Here is a 22,880-nt window from a genome sequence, read left to right on the forward strand (position 1 = left end):
CCCCAGTGCCAGGCCAATGAGAGCAGCGGGGCCGGGTAGTGCATACGGTGAAGAGCCCCCTGGCCCCTCTGACTAGGGCCTGACCACTAGACATGCCGGGTGCTTCCGGAAACAGTGAGGTAAGCGCGGCTTGGCCGGAATCCGCACCCCGAACCTCTGCCCCACCCCAACCCTCTGCCCAACTCCAGAGCCCTTAACCCCAGCCGGAGCCGTCACCCCAAGCTCCCCACCGCACCCTGAACCCCTCATTTCTGGCCCTGCCCCGGAGCCATGGGGAAGCCCCAAGCCTCTAGCCTCCCCACACCCCGGGGCTTTGTGTGGCCCCTGACTGATTTTTCCTGTGAGTCAATGGCCCCTGACAGAAAAAAAAGATTCCCCACCCCGGTCTAAAACTTCCATGCAACAGTTTCCTTCCCACTAGTCCATACTCACCTTGGCTTGAGCTGCAAAGCAATGCTGTAATGAGGTACTCCAAATGAAAAATGATAATTAACATTTCTTATTAAAGGTATTTATGGAAATAACATAAGGGAGTCTTAAGACTTCTTTTCCTTTTGTTACATCTGTAAATCTAATTATGTATCTATCTATTTTAATCAGCAACCTCTGGCATGGTATGCTTGAGAGGTGGTCCCTCCATGCCGGTTGAATATCTGACCTGGATCAGGCAAACAAGGCGGGACATGTTCTGCAAGATCCTCCCGTTCTCTATAGCTGCTGACTGCGAGCACAATGACTGGAAGGACCAAATGACCAAGAGTAGTGTGAAGAACCAAGAATGGAGAGTGTGGCTGCTTGAGAGGCAAAGAGATTGAAAGTTGCAACAGGAAGTGCACCAGGATATTCTGGTTTTGTTCAGGCAACAAACGCAGTTGTTGCAGATCCAGAACATTACTGAACTAAATGCCTGAAGACCTGGACACAACCACCATTCCAAATCACTGGAAAACTCCATGGTCACTACTCCCTATGGCCTCCCAGCATAACAGGTGGCAGCACGGCACAAACCCTTTCCATGCCAGGGAAAACAAGGAGAACTATGACTGCACCTACACTAATCTGATAACTACAGGATCAGCCACCAAGCATAGTGCACTACATGTTTTTAACATGAATAAAACATTGTAATACATCTTTAAAAACCAAGAAAATAATTAGCATACGTTTACATATTATTAAGCATGATCACGCTGATGGAATCCACAAAATCCTACCTCCATACTACAGCTTTAGCATGGGGGTGAACGGGGTTCTGGCAAGTCTTAGCAAGCCAAGAAGGTGTTGAGCTAGCATGCAGGGTAGTAGGGAGTCCAACTGTACCTCTATTACTCTAGGGCAACCTAGCCAAAGTTGATGGGGTACCGCAGCTACACGGCACAAGGGCTGGCACCCCGAATGCACTGCTGTAAAATTCTCCTGCCAAACAAGCCACACAAAGCAGAATAAACCAGGAAACTGAGCAGAGACTCATGTGTCAGCCTGACCAACGCTTACAACCTGGGGTAGCACAGGATGAAAAACAGAAAATGACTAAAAGACTAGCCCAACTATTTGTTGCAAGTCACAACACAAGAACACTATCATCTGATTTGTACATTGATACTTACATTGAAGTCACAAGATCAAAGCAAATGTCATTGGGATACGCGAAACAAGAACCACCAAAGACCTCATTGCACAATGGAAAAGTGGAGAGCAAGTATTTCTAGGAAGATCATTAGACGACAGAGCAAGGACTGTAGGCATTGGATTCATTGTCAGGAAAGAAACAACTGCGACATCATATCACCCCGGATAGCAGTTCTCACACTTCAGATAAAACGAAGGAGAACAATTAAAATTATTCAGGTGTATGCTCCCACGCAGCAAATGGAAGACGAAGAAATGTAACATTTCTACAAAGAGCTGGAGGAGGCAATGAAGAAAAGATCCACCTACACAATTATCCAAGAGAACTTCAATGCAATAGTAGGTGGAAAGGAGAGTGAGAAAGAAAAGTATGTGGGAAAATCGGGTAAAGGTGTAAGAAATGATCGCGGAGCACGTCTGTTTGCATTTGCAGAGGCAAACCATCTCCACATAATGAACACGATATTTAAAAAAGAACAGTGTCTTTTCAAAAAGAACAGTGTTGGTAGTGGACATGGACATGAATCACGCTGAATCAGATTGACTATGTAATGATGGTACCAGAAAAATCTTCAACAATGTAGTGACAATAGAAGAATGAATAATTTGCACAAGCTCAGAACATCGTTCTTGCGCTCAAAACTATGCATTGACAATGCTTACGAAGACTGAGTGAAGAGAAACCAGAAACCAAAGCAAAAATGGCACTTCAATGAAGAGACATTTGCACAGGTAGTAAGTGAAATGGACCTCGAGTATAAGGTCAACAAGGACATCGATGAGGACTATGAAGAGTTTATCTTGCAGATAATCTCAGCAGCTAAGAAGGCAAAGGCATTGAAAATGCTGGGACGCAAGCAGAGGACCAGTGAGGAAACTGTAACTCTGATGGCGAGGAGGGCATGCATGAAATTAGAAGGAAAAATGGACGAAGAATACAGAACACTGTGCAAAGAAATTTGTGTGAAGATCAAAGAAGATTACGAAGACTTTAGAAAGAAGAAATTGAGAGAGGCGGAGGAAAAGAACGGAAGTCTGAAGAAGCTAAAAAGGGATGTTAGGCTGAAATAGATTATGTCGGCAGTGCTGAAAGATGAAAATGGTGAAAGGACATCCGAAAGGAGCAAGATGAACGAAATATGTACAGAATTGTACAATGATCTCTATTCCTCGCAGGTCAATGTCCAGCATACACTGTAAAGGCAGCAGATTACAGAAGAAGTTCCCGACATTAGGTGGGAAGAAACTGAATACACAGTTCATAACATAAAGAGAGGGAAGAGTCCGGGAGTGGACAATATTCGGCCAGAATATCTGAAAGCAGGGGAAGATACTCTCTTCAAAGCATTAGCGCAATGGTTCACCATCCACATCAATAGCAGGCGTGTTCCAGATGTATGGAAGAAATCAAAAACAATACTATTGATGAAGAAAGGCGATCCAGAAGAACTGAGCAACTACCATCCGATCATACTCCTCTCACAAGTGTATAATGTCTTCACCCACGTCATACTCAATCGGATTAAGAAGGATCTTGAAATGCAAGAAATCAGAGAACAAGCTGTTTTCCACTCAGGATATTAGACAATTGATCACATCCACTCAGTTCAGCAGCTCATCGAAAAATGCAAGGAATACAAAGTACCATTTTGCATTGCATTTGTCGGCTACAAAAAGACATTCGACTCGGTGGAGATTAATGCTGTACTCAATGCGCTCAATGAAACTGGAATCGATCCGAAGTACACTGACCTGCTGAAATTAATCGCAATTGCTTGACAGAGATAACATTATTCACTGTACCTTGCATTATTACTATACACAGAGGAGTCGGACAAGTTGACACAATCTCACCGAAGCTGTTTGCAGCAGTACCGGAGTCGCTGTTCAAGAAATTGTCCTGGGAAGAAGGAATCAGAAGTGACGGAGAACAGTTAACACATCTTCTCTTCGCTGATGACTGCATAATATTGGCAAAGGACACAGTAGAACTGGAGATCAACTTGCAGTAACTCCAAACACTTTCACATGATATTGGGTTGGAAGTGAACATGTCAAAGATGAAGTGGATGCGGAATGAGCATTGTGCAGAAGGAATCATCACTGTAAATGGGAAAGAAATCAAGGAGGTTGACAAATATATTTACCTGGGTCAGCAAATGAGCAGAGACAACTCATTCGAAGGGGAATGCAGTAGGAGGTGAAAGGCAGGGTGGGCAAGCTTCAACAAAATAAAGATGTCTCTAATGGATAATGAACTGCCCATGAAGAAAAGCAAGAACTGTTTAACTCCACTGTTCTGCCAGCAATGATATACGGAACAGACAGCTGGTCAATGACAAAAGTGAAGGAAGAAAAACTCGCTGTCACCCAGAAAGCAATGGAAAGGTGAATTTGTAAGATATTGCTCTGTGATCATATATCGAATGAGGAGATTAGAAGGTGTATAGAGGTGACCGATGTAGTGCAGGCAATGTATGATGCAAAGTGAAGATGCATGGGTCATGTAGTCTGCAGGCACGACAATAGGTGGACAGCTCACATTAGCGACTGGATCCCCAGAGACCACAAGCAACTACTGGGCAGAACAAAAATACGCTGGACAAAACTCTTTGGCCAGAAATGGAAAGAATGTGCTCGCAACAAAATAGAATGTGGCGACTTGTGTTTGTGGAGGGATGGACGGGAGGACAAGCTAGACAAAGGTGATGATCACCCTGATTCAGTGGAGCCAAAATGCTTGTTTATTTGCACTTTAACTTTGTTTCCTGTTTATTTGCATGCAATACATTTTTTTTTAAACTTAAGATCATTGAAATCCATTCTAGTCAGCAAACTATGCCAGCAATCTTTTGAACTACCAAAAGCACATTCAAAGTCATCCTGCACTTGCTGTGTCAGTGGTTGAAACTTTCTTCACTGCTCTTCAGTTGGCCAGCATACAGCTTCATGAGCCAGGGAGCAAGGGGTAGGCTGGGTCCCCCAAAATCACTGTTGGCATTTCAACATCACCAGTGGGAATGTGCCAGTCAGGGAAGAATGTCCCATCTTGCAGCTTTTGGAAAAGTCCTGCGTTGAAAAGATATATGTGCCATATACTTTCCCTGTCCAGCCCACACCGATGTCATTGAAGCGTTCCAGGTAATCCACTCCACCAGGGCTGACATAATCATGGAAAAGTACCCCTTTTAGTTTATGTATTCATTGGCCAGGTAGGATGGTGCCAGAAAAGGGATATGCATCCCATCTGTGGCAGCACCTTAGTTCAGGAACTCCATTGCTTCAAATCCACCTACTACTTCCTGCACATTGACAAGAGTCCCAGTCCTGTGCAGTGAGATATACTTATTGGCCTTGCACTCTTGGATGACAATGGACCCCACTGGATTTACCAACTCTGAACTGACTGGCCACTGATTGATAGAAATCTGATGTTGCAAACTTCCAGAGCGAAACTGCCTCTTGCTTTTCCACTGTCAATGCAACTCTCATTCTGGTATGTCTGCACTGGAGGGCTGGGGCAAGTCAGCACACAGATCCAGGAACATAGCTTACTGAATTCAAAAGTTCTGCAGCTACTGCTCATTATCCCAAATCTGCATTATATGATCCCAACATTCAGTGCTCGTTTCTCAGGCCCAGAAGCACCATCCACCAGGTGGAGTTGCTCCATGAATGCCAGAAACAACCTGATATTTTTATTCTGTGTCCATCATTACCCATTCATCATCCTTGAACATTTCCTCTTCCTCACAATACCACCAGTTATAGTAATATTAATTGAAGTTCCACAAATACAAAAGAATTGAGGATCCTCTAATTAGCAATGGTTATTAGAATTGTGCTGAGCTGTGCAGGGTCCAGGCTTCTACCAGAGAGATGGTAGAGATTGAAAAGGACAGGCAGGATTTGGGAATTTTAAAAATGATGCAAAAATAATGGGACGGAAAAAGTTGCACAGGGGGAACTTGACCCCTAGTTCCCAGAAATCCCTGGGCAAATTGCTGGTATCCAGCTACGCAGTGAAAATGTCCCACGAGGCATTGACCTGGTTGGTGGCACAGGACAATGGGATAACCTGTCCTGGGTAAACTGCATTTACTACTGATGCAACCACTTGTGGTGAGGATGCGCAGTGCTGACACAAACAGCTATGTATGCACACCCAAGCGATATACAAAAGTTGGTGGAGGTAAGATGATGTAACTTATGTTGACCAAATTTTGTAATGTAGATACAGCCTGTGATGCATCATCACTAGTTCACTGAATAAACATGCACTTCCAGTCAAAGACTCTGGGTTCTCCTGGAGGTTGATTATACCACCAAAGCCTCTTATCTGAAGTCAACAAGTCCAAGGAGCAGTAATCCAATCAGTCATCCAGAAAGACTATCATGTGTTTTCAAATGATTCAGTTTGTTGAGCATATTAGAGAGTAAAACAGCAACCCCTCCCATCCAGAAATAGCACTTACCAGCTTCTGTCTTCCACCTTCACAAATGGATTTTTCAGCCGACCTGCTCAACAGAAATAAATAAATAAATAAATCACAATATTTTGCCCCACCCCAACAATAAACTTATTGTTTATTATAACAAACTACTTGTACAGACAGACATCCAGCTGATTTTTTTTAAATATATGCCCATAAACTTATCATTACCATGAGATATTTTTGTACACTTTTCTCAAGCCAACTAGATTAAGAGTATGCCAAGGATGCTTTCTCAGACAAACAATGCATTTTTCAGTATTGAGAAAACAAGACAATGTAGAAACCTCAACAAGTGTCAAAATACTTACTTTTTGATTTCTGACCACCACATCGTTTCCCCTAGTTAAAAGAAAAAAAAGTTTGAATATTGTTTCTATTTAACTTCAACATTTAGTGGAAGATCTCTAAAACTGTGTGTGCACGTTTGTGTGAAATCATGATTAACCGATATGCAAATTAGGCACATGAATATTCTGAAAAGCTGTCATGTCTATTTCTCAAAGAAATATTGCAGCTTTGCAAAATTCTGCTATTCAAGAGTAATTTTTTAACAAATAAATAAAATTTCAGTTTTTCCTCATAACCATCATGCTAAAAACCCACGTGAAAACTGGCTGATGGATATTCATTGTATTTTTGCAATACTGTTTTATTATAAATGGAGATAACAGGTAAAAATGTTGTTAAAAATTGTAGGAGGCAACTTTATTGGTTTCATAACATTTATGGCTCCTTGCATAAAAATGTTACTAATTTACGTGATTAAAAGTGACATAGTTATTCCATGTTATTTTAGCAAATCAGGGCTGTACTACAGGAAATATTTACGAATTTCAAAATATTAAGTCCTTGCATTTATTGGATAAAAACCAAATACTCAGATTCCCTAACATCTTCAAGTTGTAGCTCTACTTAAGACTACCTGGAATGTGGCAAGATACTGAGTCAACATTACATTTTGTATTACTGAAAAATATCAGGCCATTTCGAGACCTGGAAAGGAAAACTGATACACTCATGAGATTCAGCAAAGGCTTCCAAGTGGCTCCAAACAGTTAATTTGTACTGAATTCCAGGGCAGCATGTACAGTATTATCTGCTATTTACAGACTACAGATCAGGTGGACTGGGCATCCATAAAAATTCACTGCCTTAATTAAAAATATAAAGCTACCAGCCAAACAACAGTTGCCTAAATAGAGTTACACAGATCATAAACCAGGAACTGGGGGACCAATAAAAAAGTTATATGGTGGCTCTACACCACACTTGGAGTAGCTTGAAGACACTGTACTCCAGTGAAAAGACTGGCAACCAGGAGACTTTTGCTATGCAATCTGGGAAGAGTCACACTTTGTAGGCCAAATTTTTCTACATAGTGTCATCACTTTGATCTTTACTGCTTATCTCGTCCTGGAAAGATAACCCAAATTCAACTGGGATCCTTCAGTGGCATAAAAGTTGAGGGTCTTGCACATCCATAGCAGGGAAAAGATGGTCATGGTTGGTATACCCTTAAGGCATGACAATATCCCAATTTTCTGGCTTGTGGGACCCTTAGTAAACAGAGTAAGTTAGAGCAGTCCCCAGTCTACTCTATCTTGGTGCACAGGGAATGGCCCTCTCAGAAACTTTACAGCTACTGGCTCCTAGCCTTCCTTTTTTCAGAGTGGTGAACTGGAGAGACTAAGGATATTATTAAAGAGATTAAGGATATTACAAATTTATCTTAAAAAAATGATGCTTGTCAAACATAGCAAGCATTTCCCTTCTGATTTTTAAACTGATTTGGTTTAAAAAATTACTGAGGGCCCAAAAGACATATCAGTTATCAGAAAATTAATACATAAACTCTTACTCATGAGTTTATTTAAATAAAATCAACCAGCATCTTGGGAGGAACTATTTAACTCACCTACAATATTTATTTGTCATTGCTAATAATTATTTCATTAAGTTAGAAAGGACTCACTTACCACGTCTTTGATTGAAATGCTTGCTTTCTTGATCAGGTAGAGCTCCTTTTTCTTTTGCTCAAGATAATTTTTAATATCTTTCAAAAAAGGAGAGAATTTATATTTAGCCAAACTGCTTTTTTTAATGCTTGAAGTTATTTGTTGTTCTTAATGATACTTTTGAAAAATAGCAAATCTTGTCAGTGATTTAATTAAAATAAATTTCACGTTTTGATTAAAAGTTTATAAAACAAATATATTTACCATCAACATGAAGTATTTTCACTCCCCAACTCAAGGCATTGGATAGTATACTACCTGAAGGGATTAATTCCTGCAAACAGTAAGCATTATTAATATTTAATAAAAGCAATACCTTTAAAGATTTGATGTAAAGCAAGACATGGTCTTTTTCCACAGTTTCCTGCCAAAAGATAAGGATGACTTTCACTTGCCTCAACTGCCTTCACAATCATGTCACAGCATCTTTCCACTCAGAAGACATTTGGTTTCCATAAAGCCCATGTTGTTCACATTGTTATATGATTTATCAACTGGGAATCCTGAAACTGCTGAATTTATTCATATATATACACAATTTCTATGTGTACTAACTACAGGAAATGCATAGACCTTGATAAAATATCAATTATTAGTCATAAACCTTTAAAAACAGATCTTCTCTCTCCTTCCTGAAGTCTCCAGGAAATAATGGAAAAATAGGTGAGTCTTGCAACAAGTCCTGAAGGTGCAGTGTGCTGGTGACAAAAGCACAACACATCTGGCTGTATTTCCCATCAGTGTATTTTCCCTTAGATCACTCTACTTCTGCTGATGTTCACTACCATTCAGAATAGCGAGAGAGTAATATTCTTTACTAAATCCAAATTTACGGACTGCTCAGCTTACCTGTTCTTTGATAGCTTTTTCAACTAAAGATTTTCCTCTACTCAAACGTACCTAAAATTAAAAGAAACTTTGCTTATTGTATGCAACACATTAGTGCTCATTTCAGACAGTGAAACATAAGGGGAGTTATCTTTTTATGTTAAAAATTAGCTTTTTGTACAAATTTAAGTTAAAGGTTGTGGTCAAATACCTCTATTAAACCAACAAAATACCGTATATTATAACCATCATGTGTTAATCTGCATTATTTAACATGCTATCATTTTCTATCAATTTTCATTCATCAATCAGATGCTGAAAATCAGCACTCTTTTTGCTGTTGGGATCTATATGGATAAAAGCTCAGTATTTTCACTGTTAATGGTTTGCAATATTGAAAGACCACTTTCATGAGAATTACTAGCAATATGTTTTAAGGGACAAAATTTTGGCACAGGACCATCTCAACAGCCTGGGTGAAATTCTAGAGAGGGTATTGCCATATTAGCCCTCTACTGGCAAGGACTGATATCACTTTATGAACACACATATATTTCAGATTCCAAACATTCTAAGTCACCTCCAAGCAGGAGGGACACATAGCAAAGAATTACCCTCATCCTATAGGTCAAATATGATTTTGAAAATCCTGAATTTATGAATGTTTTCATGGCCACAGTTGCTCAGTGTTAGGACTGTGAAATTTCTTTGATTTCTGGATTTTTTTGGGAAGATCAATTACAGAAAATAAATCAGCAAATACTGAAAACACAAAAATGTGGTTAATCAGTGTTATCAGTTTTCATGTCCTCTATTAGAGCCAGCAAAGTGTTGATAAGATAGTGAAAGTGGGTTGACTGTATCACACAAAATCTTTCCACTAGCAAAATCATGTAGAATGATGTTAAAAAGGCTCTACATATGTAGCTGCAATTCTTGGGTTTCAATGTTGGCAAATGTCACTGTAGGTCTTGTTCACATTAGGGATCAAACTGTGTTCTGAACCATTTTAAATTACACTGTTTCAAAGTTGTTAATGATATTGCTGTTTAAGCAGTATGCCACTCTATGCTAGAAAAAAGTTTTCAAAAATTTGGTTTAAACGTGGTTGGCTTCAGTAAGGAAAGAGCCAATATTTGGCCTTTATTTTGGGGAAACACGCTCTATCTTAGGCAGGTTAAGCCATATTCAACTATCAGAGTTAGTTTTAAACTGGTTCAAACTATGTTTGTTATGTTGAACAAACAGCAAAGAATCCTGTGGCACCTTATAGACTAACAGAAGTTTTGCAGCATGAGCTTTCGTGGGTGAATACCCACTTCTTCGGATGCAAGCAGTGGAAATTTACTGCTTGCATCCGAAGAAGTGGGTATTCACCCACGAAAGCTCATGCTGCAAAACTTCTGTTAGTCTATAAGGTGCCACAGGATTCTTTGCTGCTTCTACAGAACCAGACTAACACGGCTACCCCTCTGATGTTGAACAAAGTCAATCTCAGCTCCACAGTTTACACAGCCTTTAGAAAACAAAATAAGGGACGATCATATGAGCAGGTAGGGTAGGATGCACATGGATTTGCAATATTTTTATCAAGAAACTTACTGTATCCACCATCTTAAATGAATTCCCATCATGTCGATCTCTTCTGCTACTGGGATGAGGTGAACTATTTCCGCCCGTATGTGCAGATCCTGGGCTTGGGACTGGAGAAATTTGTCCAAGAACCTGAGCAAATTTTGCTTCCTTTTTATTAGAAATCAGATAGCTGATATCTTTGCTAAGAAATCCTTCCACTCTCTAAATTTAAAAGAAAAAAGTGAGTAATTATCTCAATCATATGCTCTTCAATTTATTTAACCAACCAAGAAACAATAAAATATCCTTACATTTCTTAACTGCAGTTTAGAAAATGCTGCATTAACAGCGAAATTAGTGGGTAGTACTGCTTATAATTAAGGGTGATGACGCTTCCCATTATAAAACACAGTTTTCAGTTGCTTGTAACTTTGACATACTTTAATAATTCAGGCTGAAAATTTCCAAAATTGCTTGCCTCATGCTGAATTTCTCAAAACAATTGAACAGTTTCAACGAATGAGGTTAAAGAAAAATAAGTTTTGCCCATGCAACTCCTTCTTAAGTAATTCTAGCACCCTCTTGTTTTGGAGCAGGGACTTGAAAGTTAGCCAGGGTGACCATTGTGTCTGGTATGTGCATTTTGCCATCCCCATGAAAATCTGCCCAAATTAGCTAAATTCTAAGATTCTGAACAATCACAGTTCACACATGCTCAGTAGAAACTTACCAAACGTTGGGACTAAATTCCCTGAAGATTTTGTCCATAATAAACATGCTGCAGTCCAATGCTGCAGGGGGCTGGAGTAGGACTATCCCTGCAATTGCAGCTCTGGGCTACTACGGCCCAGGGGATGGTCCCCAAAACTTAAATGAGGGACCCTGCCTTTCCTGCACCCTAAATGCCCTCCCTGCTAACAGCCAGGCAGCATGGAGCAAAAAAGCTGCCTGATTTGAACGCAAGAGTCAGATTGGGGTGTGTCTAATTGGAGACTGGGACAAATAGCCTGAAGGGTTTTGGGGAGATTGGGATTGGAGGCTGGCAGGAGGAGAGGACTGGGAAACTGGGCCTGGGTTGGAAGAGATAGAGACCAGCTGGGCAAGGAGAGTGGGAGCCAGGGAAGAATGGGTTGGGAAGGAGAATGAGATTGTCAAGGAGCCTGGATGGTGGGACTGTCTGGGCAAGAGGACTGGGAACCAGTGGGGATGGGAAAGGATATAGAAGGAGGGCAATAAACTAAAATTCACGGAAGCCCTTGACCTGTCCCTGATTTTTACTAAAAATAATTGTGACAAAGTGGGTAGGGAGGAGGGTCAGGTACAGGATTCCAGCACCACACAGCTGAAGAAATTCAGGGTGTAACAGAATTAACAAGTCTCTATCTATCTTAATGTTTTTCTAAATCATCAGTTGCTGTGGTATCTAAGCACCGTACATGGTATTTTGGAACTGCAAGAAGTTTCTGAAGATGATACCAAAACCCTCATCAGTGGCTGTTTCAATGGAAAATATTTAAGGCTGGGACTGTATTATCTTTTCCAGGGAGTGCCCTATATGATGAAAATGCCTATTTAAGGGGATTCCCTATAGTCAGGGAAAGACCAGGGAGTGAGTGGGCTGCCAGGGACACAGAGTGATAATAGAGGCTTTTGAGTGGATGATCCTGGCCTCTGGCTTATCTCCCAGGACCCATTCAGGGGCCAGGGGGATCTGCAGAGTTTGTGGATGAGCCCTGTGGCCTCTGTGACCAGGGCTGCTAACAGGGAGTTTCACAAGGGAGTTTGGAAGGGGGCAAGGTTCACTGGCTGTTCTTTAAAACCTGTAAACTAAACTATATTCAAAACTTCTTGATTTAAACAAAACCCTTTAACTTAGGTAGCTGTAGGAGAGAATGCAGGCAGAAGCGAGCAGCAGAGTGGGGGCTATCCAGTTTATTGCGCTGAGTGCAGCATGTATGATTACCTGTCCTGTGGGTGAGTGGCGTATGTGTGCATTTGATGCAAGGAGCTCCTGGCCCTCAGAGGTAGCGTATGGGCTTTGGAGGCCAGGGTGGTGGAACTGGAGGAGCTAAGGGAGGCAGAAAAGTATGTTGATGAGGCTTTCCAGGACACTGTGGAATTGTCCCACCTCCGGTCAGTCAGCCCCTGCGCTTTTGAGGAGGATGAAAGGCCCAGGGAAGTAGACTAGTCAACAGGAGCAGAGGGAAACCGTCCCATAGTTGGGAGCCTCCTTCCAGATGGTGTTAGGGTATCCTCTCGCACTGAGGGTTACCTCTTTGGGGGAGGGAACTCCAGTCACTAGGAAAAGGCAGGTGTTAGTAATGGGAGATTCGCTCATTAGAAACATAGATAGTTGGGTTTGTGATGACTGGGAGAATCGTATGGTGACTTGCCTGCCTGGTGCGAAGGTTGCGGATCTCTTGAGGCATCTAGATAGACTTATGTGTAGTGCTGGGGAGGAGCCAGTGGTCATGGTACATGTAGGTACCAATGACATAGGGAAGGGTAGGAGACATCCTGGAGGCCAAATTTGGGCTGCTAGGGAAGAGACTGAAATCCAGAACCCCTATGGTGGCATTCTCAGAAATGCTCCCAGTTCCACGCGCAGGGCCAGGTAGGCAGGCAGAGCTTCAGCGTCTCAACGCGTGGATGAGATGACGGTGTAGAGAGGAGGGGTATAGATTCATTAGGAACTGCGGAAACTTTTAGGATGGGGGGGAACCTAAACAGGAGAGATGGGCTCCACCTAAACGAAAATGGAACCAGACTGCTGGCACTAAACATTAAAAAGGTTGTAGAGCAGTTTTTAAACTAGGAGATGGGGGAAAGCTGACTGCTGCAGAGGAGCACATGGATCGGACAGAGACTTCTCTTAGAGGAGAGACTATTGATAGAGATTCTCTAGGTTTTAATCAGAAGGAGAGGATGGAAGAGAATGATGTAAGGGCCAGATCAGACGAGAAACGTTCACATAAAGAATAGGACACATCAGAAAAGGGCAGACAAATAAACAGTGACAAGCTTTTAAAGTGCCTGTAAATAAATGCTAGAAGTCTAAATAATAAGATGGGTGAAGTAGAGTGCCTCGTGGTAAACGAGGATATTGATATAATAGGCATCACAGAAACCTGGTAGACTGAGGAAAATCAATGGGACACAATCATTCCGGGGTACAAAACATATCGGAAGGACAGAACAGGTCGTGTGGGGGTGGGGTGGGGTGAGGAGTGGCACTATATGTGAAAGAAAATTAGAATCAAATAAAGTAAAATTTTTAAGTGAATCCACATGTTCCATAGAATCTCTATGGATAGTAATTTCATGCTCTAATAAGAATATAACATTAGGGACCTATTATCGATAACCTGACCAGGACAGTGATAGTGACGATGAAATGCTAAGGGAAATTAGAGATGCTATCAAAATTAAGAACTCAATAATAGTGGGGGATTTCAATTATCCCTGGGAACATGTCACCTCAGGACGAAATGCAAACACAAAATTTATCAATACTTTAAATGACTGCTTCTTGGTATAGGAACCAACAAGGGGAGAGGCAACTTTCGATTTAGTCCTGAGTGGAGCGCAGGAGCTGGTCCAAGAAGTAACTATAACAGGACCGCTTGGAAATAGTGACCATAATAAAATAACATTTAACATCCCTGTGGTGGGAAGAACACCTCAACAGCCCAACACTGTGGCATTTAATTTCAGAAAGGGGAACTATGCAAAAATGTGGGGGTTAGTTAAACAGAAATTAAAAGGTACTTTGACTAATCCCTGAAAGCTGCATGGACGCTTTTCAAAGACACCATAATAGAGGTCCAACTTAAATGGATACCCCAAATTAAAAAACCCAGTAAAAGAACTAAAAAAGATCCACTGTGGCTTAACAACCATGTAAAAGAAGCATTGAGAGATAAAAAGACTTCCTTTAAAAAGTGGAAGTCAAATCCTAGTGAGGCAAATAGAAAGAAGCATAAACACTGCCAAATTAAGTGCAAGAGCAGCAAAGAATCCTGTGGCACCTTATAGACTAACAGACGTTTTAGAGCATGAGCTTTCGTGGGTGAATACGACGAAGTGGGTATTCACCCACGAAAGCTCATGCTCTAAAACGTCTGTTAGTCTATAAGGTGCCACAGGATTCTTTGCTGCTTTTACAGATCCAGACTAACACGGCTACCCCTCTGATACTTAAGTGCAAGAGTGTAATAAGAAAAGCCAAAAAGGAGTTTGTAGAACGGCTAGCCAAAAACTCCAAAGGTAATAACAAAATGTTTTTTAAGTATATCAGAAGCAGGAAGCCTGGTAAACAACCAGTGGGGCCCCCGGATGATCGAGATACAAAAGGAGCGCTTAAAGACGATAAAGTCATTGCAGAGAAACTAAATGGATTCTTTGCTTCAGTCTTCACTGCCGAGGATGTTAGGGAGATTCCCAAACCTAAGCTGGCTTTCGTAGGTGACAAATCTGAGGAATTGTCAGAGATTGAGGTGTCACTAGAGGAGATTTTGGAATTAATTGATAAACTTAACAGTAACAAGTTACCGGGACCAGATGGCATTCACCCAAGAGTTCTGAAAGAACTCAAATGTGAAGTTGCGGAACTATTAACTATGGTTTGTAACCTGCCTTTAAATCGGCTTCTATATCCAATGACTGGAAGATAGCTAATGTAACGCCAATATTTAAAAAGGGCTCTAGAGGTGAACCTGGCAATTACAGACTGGTAAGTCTAAGGACAGTACTGGGCAAATTAGTTGAAACAATAGTAAAGAATAAAATTGTCAGACACACAGAATAACATAAATTGTTGGGCAAAAGTCAACATAGTTTCCGTAAAGGGAAATCGTGTCTTACTAATCTATTAGAGTTCTTTGATGGGGTCAACAAACATGTGGAGAAGGGGGATCCAATGGACATAGTGTACTTAGATTTCCAGAAAGCCTTTGACAAGGTCCCTCACCAAAGGCTCATACGTAAATTAAGTTGTCATGGGATAAAAGGGAAGGTCCTTTCATGGACTGAGAACTGGTTAAAAGACAGGGAACAAAAGGCAGGAATAAATGGTAAATTCTCAGAATGGAGAGGGGTAACTAGTGGTGTTCCCCAAGGGTCAGTCCTAGGACCCATACTGTTCAACTTATTCTTAAATGATCTGGAGAAAGGGGTAAAAAGTGAGGTGGCAAAAATTGCAGATAATTAAGACCGCTCCAGATAGTTAAGACCAAAGCAGATTGTGAAGAACTTCAAAAAGATCTCACAAAACTAAGTGATTGGGCAACAAAATGGCAAATGAAATTTAATGAGGATAAATGTAAAGTAATGCAAATTGGAAAAAATAACCCCAACTATACATACAATATGATGGGGGCTAATTTAGCTACAACGAATCAGGAAAAAGATCTTGGAGTCATCGTGGATAGTTCTCTGAAGATGTCCATGCAGTGTGCAGCGATGGTCAAAAAAGCAAACAGGATGTTAGGAATCATTAAAAAGGGGATAGAGAATAAGACAGAGAGTATCTTATTGCCCTTGTATAAATCCATGGTACGCTCACATCTTGAATACAGTATACAGATGTGGTCTCCTCATCTCAAAAAAAGATATACTGCCATTAGAAAAGGTTTAGAGAAGGGCAATTAAAATGATTAGGGGTTTAGAACGGGTCCCATATGAGGAGAGATTAAAGAGGCTAGGACTTTTCAGCTTGGAAAAGAGGAGACTAAGGGGGGATATGATAGAGGTATATAAAATCATGAGTGATGTGGAGAAAGTAAATAAGGAAAAGTTATTTATTTGTTCCCATAATACAAAAACGAAGGGCCACCAAATGAAATTAATGGGCAGCAGGTTTAAAACAAATAAAAGGAAGTTCTTCACACAGTGCACAGTCAACTCGTGGAATTCCTTGCCTGAGGAGGTTGTGAAGGCTATGACCATAACAATATTTAAAAGAGAACTAGATAAATTCATGGAGGTTAAGTCCGTTAATGGCTATTAGTGAGGATGGGTAAGGAATGGTGTCCGTAGCGTCTGTTTGTCAGAGGGTGGAGATGGATGGAAGGAGAGAGATTACTTGATCATTACCTGTTAGGTTCACTCCCTCTGGGGCACCTGGCATTGGCCACTGTCGGTAGACAGGATACTGGGCTAGATGGACCTTTGGTCTGACCCAGTACGGCTATTCTTATGAGGGTCCAGTACCCAGAGCTGCTGAGGCTCTGGGGTCCCCTTCACCACCCATGGTGGCTGGGAGCTGCAGGAGGCACCACTGGCCCAGGGATGAAGCAGAAAATGTCACAGAGGTCTCTAGAAGTCTCAGATTCCATTACTTCCGTGAGAAAATCTTAGCCTTAAGTATGAAGCCCTCCGATACCACAGTGATAAGAACCATTCAAAAGCCCATGACGAAATGAATAATTCTGTCTTCAGAGCAGGATTTGAATACTGTGCAGTGAATAAGGATGACCTCACATTGAACAGTAAGGATAAAACAAATTATTGAGTAGCTGCTCATTAAGTGAGAACCATTCATCGCATGCACTGAATGATGCTGTGGCCATATACAAAAAATTTGATCACATAATTAAAGACTATCATAATGCATATGTGCAAACAGGCTAAATTAAGTTTGCACAGGCAACATTACTTCTTGTATTTCCTATCTTTAGAGTGCTTGACATTCTAATCTTAATAAAGTTCTTTTAATGTAAGGGTTTTGTGCATAATTGTAAAATAAAAGTAGTACAATTTATAATGGCCTACCTGTAACTCTTTCTGAATAGAAGAATTCAAACTGCTATAAAATGAGATTACAGAATTGTGATTTGAGAAGTTTAAAGAAAATAATGAGTATACATAATTGTATTAGTAAAGAAAAAAATTGTCAGACAGAGATTAACATAATTTGTTGGGGAAGAGTCAATGTGGTTTTTGTAAAGGGAAATCATGCCTCACTAATCTACTAGAATTCTTTGAGGGGGTCAACAAGCATGTGGACAAGGGGGATCCAGTGGATATAGTGTACTTAGATTTTCAGAAAGCCTTTGACAAGATCCCTTACCAAAGGCTCTTAAGCAAAGTTAGCTGTCATGGGATAAGAGGGAAGGTCCTCTCATGGACAGATAACTGGTTAAAAGATAGGAAACAAAGGATAGGTATAAATCATCAGTTTTAGACTGGAGAGAGGTAAATAGTGGTGTCCTCCAGGGGTCTGTGCTGGGATCAGTCCTATTCAATATATTCATAAATGATCTGGAAAAAGGGGTAAACAGTGAGGTTGCAAAAACTGCAGATGATACAAAACTGCTCAAGATAGTTAAGTCCCAAGCAGACGGCAAAGAGCTACTTACTTACTTCAAGTGCACACCCACAGACAGTAGCAAAAAATCACACCTGTAAACTGGAGTTGAGAGCACGAAGCATCTCACAAAATTGGGACCATGCTGCTTCCCTAAGAATAGCAGTACAGAAATAATACCCATTTCATTTCTCTTGCTTGTGCACTTATCCTTCCCAAAAAATAATTTTTAAAAGTTCTGGGTTGGAGAGAAGGACAAGAAAGAAGAGAAAAAGATTATACTGTTAAATTCAAAGGGACCTCTTCAAGTTGAAATCACATTGCTGTGAAATTTCATCCCTAATAATTTCATACATCAACGAAACTTGCAATAACCAATATAACACAATTCAAGTTGACAGTTCCCCAGTAGGCTCCTATTAGTTCACACAACTGTAGCCATTATAACTTTCTGAAAAGCAGACGTGGTGAGCAGCTCCTATCAACTGCTGCAATTATAGGGAATGGAAACATTTTAACCGCCAACGCTCTTTTATACAAATTCAACTAATCCAACTTTTACGTGGAGTTCCATAGCTTTCTGTGTCAAAGCTATGTCCTGTGTTGAGCTTGGAGCAAATTGTTTCTTCAGACTAAAAATGTAAGAGGATTAAAAAAGATTTAGTAGGATTTCACAGAATTTATCATAATTAATTGAGAGTTCAATAGAGTATTTGCAAATATTTAATTAATGTATTCTTTGGAAATGACGTTTATTTAAATTTAGATTTCAATCATATTCTAAAAGGTTGAAATCTGGATCCCACGACAATGCAGTTGTGCGATCAAATAATTGCTATGTTAATTTCCAAAAAGTGCTAACCAACTTTGACTTTCCAAATGTTGTAAAGCATGAACAATGCATCTGACTAGATACAAATGTATCCAGTGCTTTCTGTGTGCATGGTGCTTCTCAGTCAGAAAGAAGCCAGCCCCTGACCTGAACAGTTTATGATCTGATGGCCAATTCTGCTCTCAGATACACTGTTGTAAATCAGAAGCAATTCCACTGATGTCATTAAGTCAATCCAAATTCTTACAAGTATAATAATAGAAAGCAAAACTTAGCCCCACTGTCTAGATATGACACTAAGAATAGAATAGCAACAATAAGAGGATTACTGCGGGGGCAAGTGGGGGAAGAGAATGACAACAGTATTAGAGTAAAAGTTAATGTGATTATTTGAATTATGTCATAATGATTCCATGTTGCTGGTGGTTTTTTTAGATTGTAAGTTATGGCACAAATCCTGCAAGTACGCTTAACTTCACATATGAGTAGTTCCACTGAAGTTAATGACTATTCACGTGCATAAAGTTAAGCACACACATAAACCTTTGCAGGATTGGGGCCTAAAATAACAAAGTCCTGTGTATTTTGGTGCAAGCTTACAGGGGCAGAGGGGTTGAAGAGAGGGAGGCAAGGAAGAAGTATGGCTCATAGGAGTAAAAACAGGACACGAAGAGATAGGAAACAGACAGGAAGAGAGGAAATGGAGACAGCAAAAGACAGTAAGGGTTTTTTGTTTTACATAGGGGTTGCATGAATCCCACAATGGGAGCTGCAGGGGTGGCACCTGCGGATGGGGCAGCACGCAGAGCCACCTGGCTGCAGCTCTGTGTAAGAGCCAGACGGGGGACACGACCACTGCTTCCGGGAGCCGCCTGAGGTAAGCGCTGCCCAGAGCCTGCACCCCTGAGCCCCTCCCTGCACCCCAAGCCCTGATCCCCCTCTCACCCTCTTAACCCCCTGATCCCAGCCCGGAGCACCCTCCTGCACCCCAAACCTCTCATCCCCACCCCACCCCAGAACCTGCACCCCCATCTGGAGCCTGCACCCTAACCACCTGCCCTAGCCCTGATCCTCCTCCCACCCTCTGAACCCCTCAGTCCCAGTCGAGAGCACCCTCCTACACCCCAAACTCCTCATCCCCAGTCCCACACCAGAGCCCGCACCACCAGCTGGAGCCCTCACCCCCCACCCCTGTACCCTAGTCTCCCACCCCAGCCCAGAGCCCCCACCCACACCCTGAACTCCTCATTTCTGGCCCTACCCTGGAGCCCTCACCCCGTCCCGCATCCCAACCCTAATTCTGTGAGCATTCATGGCCTGCCATACAATTTCTATTCCCAGATGTGGCCCTCGGGCCAAAAAGTTTGCCCACCCCTGGTGTAAGTGATAACACAAACTTACTCAGTTTCACAGATGCTTAAGTACAATTGTGCTGATTTTTACTTTCTAATCAGATCCCCCAGAAGAATTGACAAATAAGGAAAAGATGGCAAGAGAACTAGAGAGTAGCAGAGTAAAAAAATTCTGAAATGCCTCAATTAGAAAGAATCAAAAAAGAACAACTCTTCTGACTAAACTCAAACCCTAACTATGAAAACAGTTTGAGCACTTATAATAAAAATAAAATCATTAAAAATTACCATTTACATTGCATAGCATAGTAAATCTCCACAATATTATAAAATTAAAGTATTTCTAAGAGCTAAAAAACATGCAAAATTAGTTCTGAACAGTCTGCTTCCTTATATTTGATTTTGAACTTTTGCTCTCAGCAACAGAAGGCCTATAAAATTTGTGGGAATCCTGACCTATTCACAGATGAATGCCACTATAATAAATGTTATTTACATATGAATTTCAAGCTGTTTTAGAAATAATTGAACTGTTATAAGGTAATAATACACTGTTGTACCTATGTATGGGAGACTTAATTCACAATTAAAAATAAAAAATTACTAATTTTTTTCCTTTAATTGTTCTACCCTGAGACAAGCCAATAAATCACTGCTTTAAATTTTTTTAAGTAACTGATTTAAATCAGGTTGAGACTTCATAAAACAAAGTTGAAAATCTGTGCTACTGCAACTTTAGATTAAAATTTATAAATGAACTAAATTATAGATGCTGTTTACAAAAAAGAAATATCATGATTGGTAGGACATCTTCGAATTTTACAAAAGTGCTATAGGCAAAAAAAAACAAAATATTGAAAAATTAGGGCCCTGACCCTGCAAACACTTAAATAGGTACATAAATTTACTCTCATAAATAGTCCCATTGATTTCCACTATGCATGTGCCTAAGTGTATGCAGCATTAGCAGCAAAAATTGTATTTTTATTAGAAACTTTTTTCTCAGCTTAAACTCTCTCTCACTTCAAAATAAAATTACTTCAGTTTTAAAAATGAAAAACTACTCAGACGTTCAATACATTAACATTGTGAACTTTTTTATACACACAGGTCATCATTTTCAAAAACAGGAGCTTAAGAAGCCCACTCTTTAGATACCTATGGCTGGGATTTTCAAAAGCATCTCCTAGATTTAGGAGCACAAGTCTCAATGGCTTAAAATATGGAGGAATGTAACCTGGTCAAAGCATTTCAGCTGTCTTGACTTGTGGATTTTCAATATATTGGAGGGTAATGGTGTTCGCAAATATAGCAGGGATATTTGTTTATCCATTTTGTGTCTGAGTTTTTATTGTTCTTCTAGCAAGGATGCTAATGAGGTCCTGGACATGTCTTTTGCAGCACAGATTAACATTTTAAGTGTGAAACTTCTTAGTAGCATTCTTTAATGTACAATCAGAAGTTCTACTAACAATTAGAAAACCAATTAAAGAAACAAGTACTAACTATCCACTTGGCCATCTAAAACTATAAAACAGGAAGTAAAGAATTAGCAACTTGTAAAAAGATAAATAATTTCAATTTTTAAAAATTTTATTTTTTAATTAAAAAACATTTTTATCCAAAATTCAATTACTTTATCTATTTATTAAGGTAATTAGGAGATGTTAGACTGCATTTTAAACAATATTTTGCGGCATCCAGAGTGAATTCCTAGACCTAAGACGCTATGTTCTGAGACAATCAAAATTTAAAGCACTTTCAGGCTTGGTAAATTCACATTCACCTTTCCTCAACTCCTCTTGTTGGCGGTTGGTGAGGTTGTTGTTGGTTTTTTTTGGAAGTACATGAAATTATTCGTGAGATTCAATGATCATTTAATTCACTCCCACTATTGTCTAATTACATTATCACACACCACTTTTCCAGGGGACCCTGCCTTATTACTGAATGAGTAGTTATTCAATATTTCTGTTTTATCCTTTTAATTAAATGTGTTGCCACATTAAATATTTAACGTACATCATCCAAAACTTGTACCAAATACAAAATTATTAATTTCCTCTTTAACTTTTCTATGGTGCTCTCACCATAGGACGGGAGTATTTCACAGATATTAATAAATTTATCTTCACAACATGCTTGTGTGATTAGGTGCTATTACTACCCTCCTTTACAGATGGGGAACTAAGGTACAGACAGATTAAGGTCCAAAATATCAGAATGGTGCATTAACTGTAACTGCGCAATTTGAGACACCTCAGGCCTGATTTTTCAGAGTACTTAATATTTTTATAACACTATGTTGAAAAGATAGTTCCAATTAACTTCAGTTGTAAGCATTCAGCATTTCTGCAAATCTGGCCCCAGGTGTTTATGGAGATATACCTATCTCATAGAACTGGAAGGGACCTGGAAAAGTCATTGAGTCCAGCCCCCTGCCTTCACTAGCAGGACCAAGTACTGATTTTGCCCCAGATCTGTAAGTGGCCCCCTCAAGGACTGAACTCACAATCCTGAGTTTAGCAGGCCAATGCCCAAAGCACTAAATTATCCCTCCACCTACAGGTCATTGAGTCCAGTCCCCTGCCTTCACAGCAGGACCGATTATTAATAAATAATAATAATCATAATAATAATTATTATTATTAGCCCTGATCCCTAAATGGCTCCCTCAAGGACTAAACTCACAACCCTGGGTTTAACAGGCCAATGCTCAAACCACTGAGCTATCCCTCCCCCCCGTTCACTGTGTGTACTCAGAAAATTAGAGGCCAATTGTGAAAATTCTGGTGAAAATGACTTGCCTCAAATCACAAAGGAACTCTCTTGACAGAGGCAAGGATA

General features: G+C 40.4%; 1 protein-coding gene across 3 annotated transcripts in view; it reads right to left on the minus strand.

The window, feature by feature from the left end:
- The window catches only part of DBF4 (DBF4 zinc finger), a 41,059-nt gene that overhangs the window by 13,478 nt on the left and 4,701 nt on the right, over positions 1-22,880 (minus strand). For 2 of the 3 annotated variants that reach the window (XM_045005630.1, XM_045005629.1), the window contains exons 4-9: positions 10,571-10,765; positions 8,990-9,040; positions 8,345-8,414; positions 8,102-8,178; positions 6,434-6,464; positions 6,105-6,147 (exon numbers count right to left, since the gene is read on the minus strand). In XM_045005630.1, coding sequence (XP_044861565.1) covers positions 6,105-6,147; positions 6,434-6,464; positions 8,102-8,178; positions 8,345-8,414; positions 8,990-9,040; positions 10,571-10,765 — 467 coding nt within the window. The remainder of the gene's footprint in view (positions 1-6,104; positions 6,148-6,433; positions 6,465-8,101; positions 8,179-8,344; positions 8,415-8,989; positions 9,041-10,570; positions 10,766-22,880) is intronic. The other variant, XM_045005631.1, reaches the window with a different exon arrangement.

This window comes from Mauremys mutica, chromosome 2, assembly GCF_020497125.1.
Source record: "Mauremys mutica isolate MM-2020 ecotype Southern chromosome 2, ASM2049712v1, whole genome shotgun sequence".
NCBI classification, from domain to species: domain Eukaryota; kingdom Metazoa; phylum Chordata; order Testudines; family Geoemydidae; genus Mauremys; species Mauremys mutica.